Here is a 6,716-nt window from a genome sequence, read left to right as displayed (position 1 = left end):
CTGTAGCGGTTTGAGGTTTTACATGAAGATGTTGGGTTGAAAGCTAGGCTTGGTACCTGCCATCCGCAGCACTCTAGTTACAGTGGTGAAAGCTATCTACATCAACAGCTCAGTAATGTTCTATGCTATGGTGACATGGTGCCCTCTATCAGTGCTATAAAATTACCCTGTCATCACATGATCTCTTGTAGTTTCTCCTTCACTTCAGTTTTTTTGTCTCTCCTTACAATGGGTTTTTCTTCAACTTCGGAGCTTTGTGTACACTTGTGCAATTTTGTTTTTCTGTAGTTACTGTATTGAGACATCAGATAAATTGCTATAGAAGAGATATTGCTTAGATTAGATTAGAAAATCAATAACATTCGCTATGTAAATAAATATCAGTGAAACAGCGCCCCCAGCGTCACTCTAAAACAATCTTTTGTCTTTCCTTGTTAACAGACGTGCATGACCTGTGGACAACTTAACAATACTTCTGGCTGTCTAGTAGGATGGCATGTAGCATAACAAGGAAATAGGACTGGAAAAATATATACAACTCATCCCATATGCAAATACCATTGCAACGGAATCATCACCATATTTGAGCCGAAACACTGACCTCGCTCGAGAAGAAAGAAATGGTTGCTGTGAGATCTCCTACTACATCTAGTTATTTGTATATACTATTACTATTTATAACTAACTTATACCACAATTAACTTGCCACAATGAATTTCTATGACAATTTACATATTGACAAAAAAAGATGAAATTACAAAATTAGATGAAATATAATATGTAGTAAGCTTCTTTGTTTAGAATTGTCTACATAATTGTGATAATTTGCCTGTCAGGTTTAAACCTCACAGTCTACAGAAATGCAGTACAGAAAATCAAACAAGAAAAAACAAAACAGGAGCACTATGTGTGAACTATTAGAATAATTATAGCAGCTTTATAGCCATTTTTGTATCTACATAGATTAAAATACATAGCAAAGTTGTGAATAAACAGTGTTTTTTGCTAGGGTTTGGAAACCCTAGTAATGGGGGGTGGGGTGGGGGTGGAGGAGTCTGGTAAGAATTTGCATACAATTCTATACAATGTAACTTGTTCCATAGTGTACATGGGTAACCCCAGTAAGGCCTACAAAAAAAAAATTGTTTGGTTCCAGTTACCCGACCCCACCTGGTTTTTCAGGCCAACCCTACACTTTTATTTTTTACGTATTCAAGAAAAAAATAATAAAATCGCGAAAATTGTGAAGTTTCACTAGAAATAGTGGATGCAGAAACTGACATCAACTTAAAAAGACAATATAAAACTGTTCTTCCAATCTGTAATGGCTGTACATCTGATGAGAAGAAACCAATAACACAGCTACCATATGAAAAACAATGAAAAATGTACATAACTATCTGAATTAAACACTCACACATGAAAAAAATACAATAAAAATGAAATAAAAAATCTACATACCCAACCTATTCTAAAATTGAGTGTAATCGGAACCACACAACTTTTTTTTATTATGCCTAATATACCTGGATTTTACCCACTTACTACACTGATATAGTAATATTATTTAACTCTTACATTTGTAAACGTTACTGCATTTCATCATAACCTTTTTCTTTCATCTTCTGTAATGTATCATATTTACAGCATCATATTATATTAATCATGATTTTGGAAGGGTGTTCCAAGTACAGAATCTTTAATGTAGAATAATTGATCATAGTATTTTGATGGAGTCTACTGTAAAAAACCCCCAATAGGTATCATATACCATGCACAAGCCAAGTTATTGTCTTTGAACAGAAAATATGGATTATATACCCTGGTTGTTCTGTCATGACAACTTGTGCCTACGTCACTGGTTCTGTGGTGCAAGAAATGTGATTCAAAATGGTCCAAATAGCCGATTTTTCATTATTCTTGAGGAGGTATACTTATTTGCTTCCCTAATTTTTGGCTTCATTTATCTGGAAAATACTCGTGACGTAAGGGTTTTGTCTCTACTCATCTAGTGACTCGTAGTGACAAGGCCCCTTAGGGTCACTTGTATTTCCCTTGGCTGAACAAAGGAAAATATAGTTCCAATTATAGCTATTGGCATTTTTTTTTACTCTGATGAAAATAACTCACTGTAACAGACATGAAGTATCACACATATTCACTCAGCACCATTGAAATATTTTAAGTTCAAAAAATATATTTTATTTCCACCATGAGCTGTAATATCATTTAAATGTGACATAGATTTCTTTTTTTGTTGAATATGAATTGTCAAATGTCACCAATAACATAATAGTTGGAATGTAAAAATACTATTTTTTTTTTCAAATTTCAGTATCACAAGAAATGTTAGTTTGCTTTTTACGAGGTTTATGGACTAGTTTACAATTATTACTGTATATTTATGGCTAAAAACCAATTAAAAGTCTGCAAGACAACAGTATATAAAAGACATCAAGCTAGGGAGTTGGAGTAAGGGCTAAGGTGGGTATAGGAATAGAGTTAGACCACCTAACCTAACTTCTATTGCCAACTGTGAGCACATGTTTTTTTTCAAGATGAAATATAAGTTACCGCATCACAGTTTGGCTGGTACATACATATCTATATTAAGCTAGGGAGTTAGGGTTAGGTAATAGCTGAGGGATAAGACCCCTTAGTTTACAATTTACTTGTATCATCCACAATAAGTGGCCATAGTTTTACTTCAAAAACTTTTCAAGAGATGAAATTTGGTGATACCAAATTTTAGAAAATCAAAGAAAAATAATTTGATGTATTACAATTTTTCTACAATTTTGTAAATTACTGTGGCTGTTTACGTTTGTAGGTTTTCACACTCAGATGTACTGAGGTACATATAGTAAACAGTAGTGAATAAACAACATCACTCTAACAAACATTTACCAAAACTTTTTTTTTTTGGAAGGTCTATGTGATGAGAAACACATGTATAGCCATGGCTTGTTTAAAGTTGCAGTGACTTGTATCTACTTTGGTCAGTATATTCAATTGATTTCACTGTTACTACACATTCAGGGGTAGTATATGAATACTGGTAGGGGCAATAATAATAAAAGTGATTAAAAAAAAAAAGTACTGACGTCTTGCTCTGTTAGAGTCCTTGGTTGCTTGTGTTACTACCAAACTAGAGGGAGTATAGAGTTTCAATATTATGCAGCACAACGTTTTTTGTTATGAATGACATTAAACAAAATACAGACAGTCTGATGGTGTGAAAGTCTATAAAATCATACATTTATCTCACAAATTAGTATTTCTGCTGGATGAGGCAAGGAAGATTCAAACACAAAACTATTCATTTTTGTTCATAGTGAGATAAAGTTTGACATTTTAAGTGCATGCATGCATGCTATCTGTGTCTGTACTATTTTGTTTGTGTAATTTATAACTAAAAAAGGTGGTGTGAGAAAAAATTTGTGGAAACGCTATACTCTCTCTAGTTTGGTAGTATGTAAATCAAGTTAGTGAATACATGTGATAAATAAAGAACTGATTGATGCATAAACTTTCATACATGGCAGTATGTCCTCTTGCATATTACAAAAGATTTTGTTGTAGGTTTTAAATGTAGAGCTCTATCAGGCTTCTAAAGTGAGTAGTACATAGCTGATAATGTGGCACGAATTTCAGGTCTTACACTTAATCCAATGTCATGTTCTCCACTGACTTAGGTGGCTTTTCACTTCATTACTTTTGACCTTCACCAGTTTTTCCTTCAGTATCTTGTGGAGGCCTTCAAATAGATAGTAACCGTAGAAATAGTCTCCCTTTAGCATATATGGAATCCAGTACTTGTCATCAGCCCACATTTTGTCGTACGGAATGCTGTCAATTTCAAACCACTGTGGTTTCATTTCTGCGGGATATAAGGGTCATAGAATCATGACATTTTACTCTGTCGTTGTTATTCTAGTTTTGTAATTAGCATAGATATTTCTATTATGCATGTCAGATTTCAATACAGACAGATTTGTTGACTTAATATGTTAATCACTGCAATACTGACAGCATTTTTGCTGCAGTTGGGAAACTATGGTAACACAGAGTGAGATTTGTTAATACTGGCATAGTCTCCCAAACTATTGTCCCATTATTTGGCATTGTAGCAAATTTAAAATTGACTCAGGAACTAGAGAGATTTCACCTTCATATAAACCTCGAGCAAAACACTGGTAGGGAACCCTGGTCAAATGCCTTGGAAACTCAGATAGATTTTACCTAGCAATTTTTTCCTGTTTAAGCAAATACCTGATTGGGACCAACACAGCATTAATGAATCAATGACATTCTAGGGGAAATACTACACAAAGTATACGTGACTTCCACTATTGGTTAGAACAAATGCATCATGGGAAGGGTCACTGCCAAGAATGTGACACAAGTATAATCCCAGTCAGCTCCTTTGTGAAACATTTGACAGTCTAATGCAATTGTTAATTTCTGAGATAATATAATTTTACAAACTCAATCTATGCACAGCCTTATTCGCATGACTAGATTGTGTATCCTAACTGATATCTGGAGTCACAAGTGCTTTTTATGTACTATTTCCCCAGTCTCTCTGGTGTTGGTTAAGCAAGAACCCCCCCCCCAAAAAAAAAAAAAAAAAAAAAGAAAAAAAAAAGAAAAAAAAAAAGAAAAAAAAGAAAAAAGAAAAGAAAAAAGGATAAAGATGAGAGCCTAGGTATCCAAGACTAGGATAATTACCTTCTGATTCAGTTGGATCACCATGGTAACTATCTGTTTTATAGATGTGCATTTCAAGTACTGTGGAATCATTCACAAATTCCTGGTCTACAACCCCGATTTTTTCCAAATGATCCACAGTTAGACTAGACTCTTCCTCTAGTTCCCTGGAAAATATGAAAGGTAAGTAATTAAGTTTGATGATGCAATTTTCAGAATAAAAAACATTAAATCGTGAGTACTAAAATGTTAACCATAGTTCTGATAAGCTGAGAGCTTTTGACTGCAAACTGTCAGTCTTGTTCACTCCATGATAGAGGGCGCTGTTGATAAGCTGAGAGCTTTTGACTGCAAACTGTCAGTCTTGTTCACTCCATGATAGAGGGCGCTGTTGATAAGCTGAGAGCTTTTGACTGAAAACTGTCAGTCTTGTTCACTCCATGATAGACAAGATAAGCTCTCAGCTTATCAAAGGTATGCTGTGATTATTTGTTAAAATTTTAGTACTCATGAGTCTACCTCAACAGTTGAATTTACACCAGTGTATCCTTAAATTTTTCTTGGGATTACTGCTTAACTGTCTCAGTGACAAGTGACAATTTTCCAGACGTAAACATGATTACAGGTAATGGGATATCAAATTTATTTCATTCAAGAGGACGAGTAAAAATCTTTTGCTTTTTTTTTTGGGACATACCCATACAAGACCTTTTTCATTAGAATATCATGTTACATACCAAAAATTGTAAAAATCTTTTGCTTTTTTTTTTGGGACATACCCATACAAGACCTTTTTCATTAGAATATCATGTTACATACCAGAAATTGTAAAGGCAGCCATACTTAATTCTCTGTTTCTTATGACTTGACCAACCCTATATTATGTCTTTAATCGGGTGAAATAATTTGAAAAATGATGCCCTCTATGGCAGAGTTAGAAATAGAATTATGTCACTGATTGTATGGTGGTGTCTCCTGTACAAAAATGATAGTTTATTGTTGAAATTTGGAAGCTTTAGTAAACAAATAGTTCAAAGTTTCCTTCTGACTTTAATTTGTCATTTCTAAGTCATTCAGAGTACAAGTACGAATTGAAATGATTATGAAACATGTGCACATACTTTCTTTTACTTTTTAACAATTAGTTTTTACAGACTGCCATACCGGTCACTTTTAAAGTGTTACGGAGAGAAACTAAGCTTGTGTTCCCTATCGATGATGTGAAATTATACAAAACATGTCATTTTTGAACAAAATTTACCATTTAAAAAATAATAATATTTTCTTTTCTTTTAATCTAATTTTTTTCACAGCACCTAATCTCACCTTTTTGCAGCATCTTCAATAGTTTCTCCAGCCTGTACTTTCCCACCAAACCCATTCCAGTTACCGACACCAAAACCTCTCTTCTTTAGTCCGAGTAACACTTTGTTGTCTTTCACAATGTAAACGATCGTCAACAGTTTCTTTTTGATGTTATTCATCTCATCAGAACTCATTATTCTTCAGAAAAAAAAGACACATCTGAGCAGTTAATATTCAAATTATCTGAAGTAGGAAAATAATTTGACAAAACATTAAGGATGAAGTTTGAAAGTATCATTTCAGTCAATCACTTGTTTGTGTCAATTTACCACAATGACATGACAATGTAATTTTTTTTTCAATCCAATATGTCCCACAATCAAACATTTATACCCCAAAGGACAAGACAAAAAAGGAAAATTTGTGTGGAGTGATCTATGCAATTCCTTGCAAAGGGTCAGACCAACACAGGCAAATGCAAAAAATCATACCTAGGGGAGACAGAGAGATCACTCAAAACTAGATTTATGGAACACAGAAGACCAAAGTTCCAGCACATCTGAAATCTCCCAGTACATCCACATCGAATCACCAGGATATTCATTTGTAAATATTCGGGACATCGAAACTAGACATTTTGAATGGGGAGTGAAAGAAGCTATCTACATCCGGGCACTTAAAACCATATATGCATGGTTATC

At 34.0% G+C, this 6,716-nt stretch overlaps 1 protein-coding gene across 1 annotated transcript; it reads right to left on the bottom strand.

Moving 5' to 3' along the window:
- Window positions 1–3,674: 3,674 nt before the first annotated feature.
- LOC144435377 (oxidized purine nucleoside triphosphate hydrolase-like) lies at window positions 3,675–6,200 on the bottom strand. Its single transcript, XM_078123973.1, has 3 exons — window positions 6,037–6,200; window positions 4,732–4,877; window positions 3,675–3,880 (listed from the first exon to the last, which is right to left on the bottom strand). The coding sequence occupies exons 1-3, from the start codon at window positions 6,192–6,194 to the stop codon at window positions 3,675–3,677; spliced, it is 510 nt and encodes a 169-aa protein (XP_077980099.1). The 5' UTR covers window positions 6,195–6,200.
- Window positions 6,201–6,716: the final 516 nt, after the last annotated feature.

Source organism: Glandiceps talaboti, chromosome 5 (genome assembly GCF_964340395.1).
Source record: "Glandiceps talaboti chromosome 5, keGlaTala1.1, whole genome shotgun sequence".
NCBI classification, from domain to species: Eukaryota; Metazoa; Hemichordata; class Enteropneusta; family Spengelidae; genus Glandiceps; species Glandiceps talaboti.
This window is presented reverse-complemented; position numbering and strand designations above follow the sequence as displayed.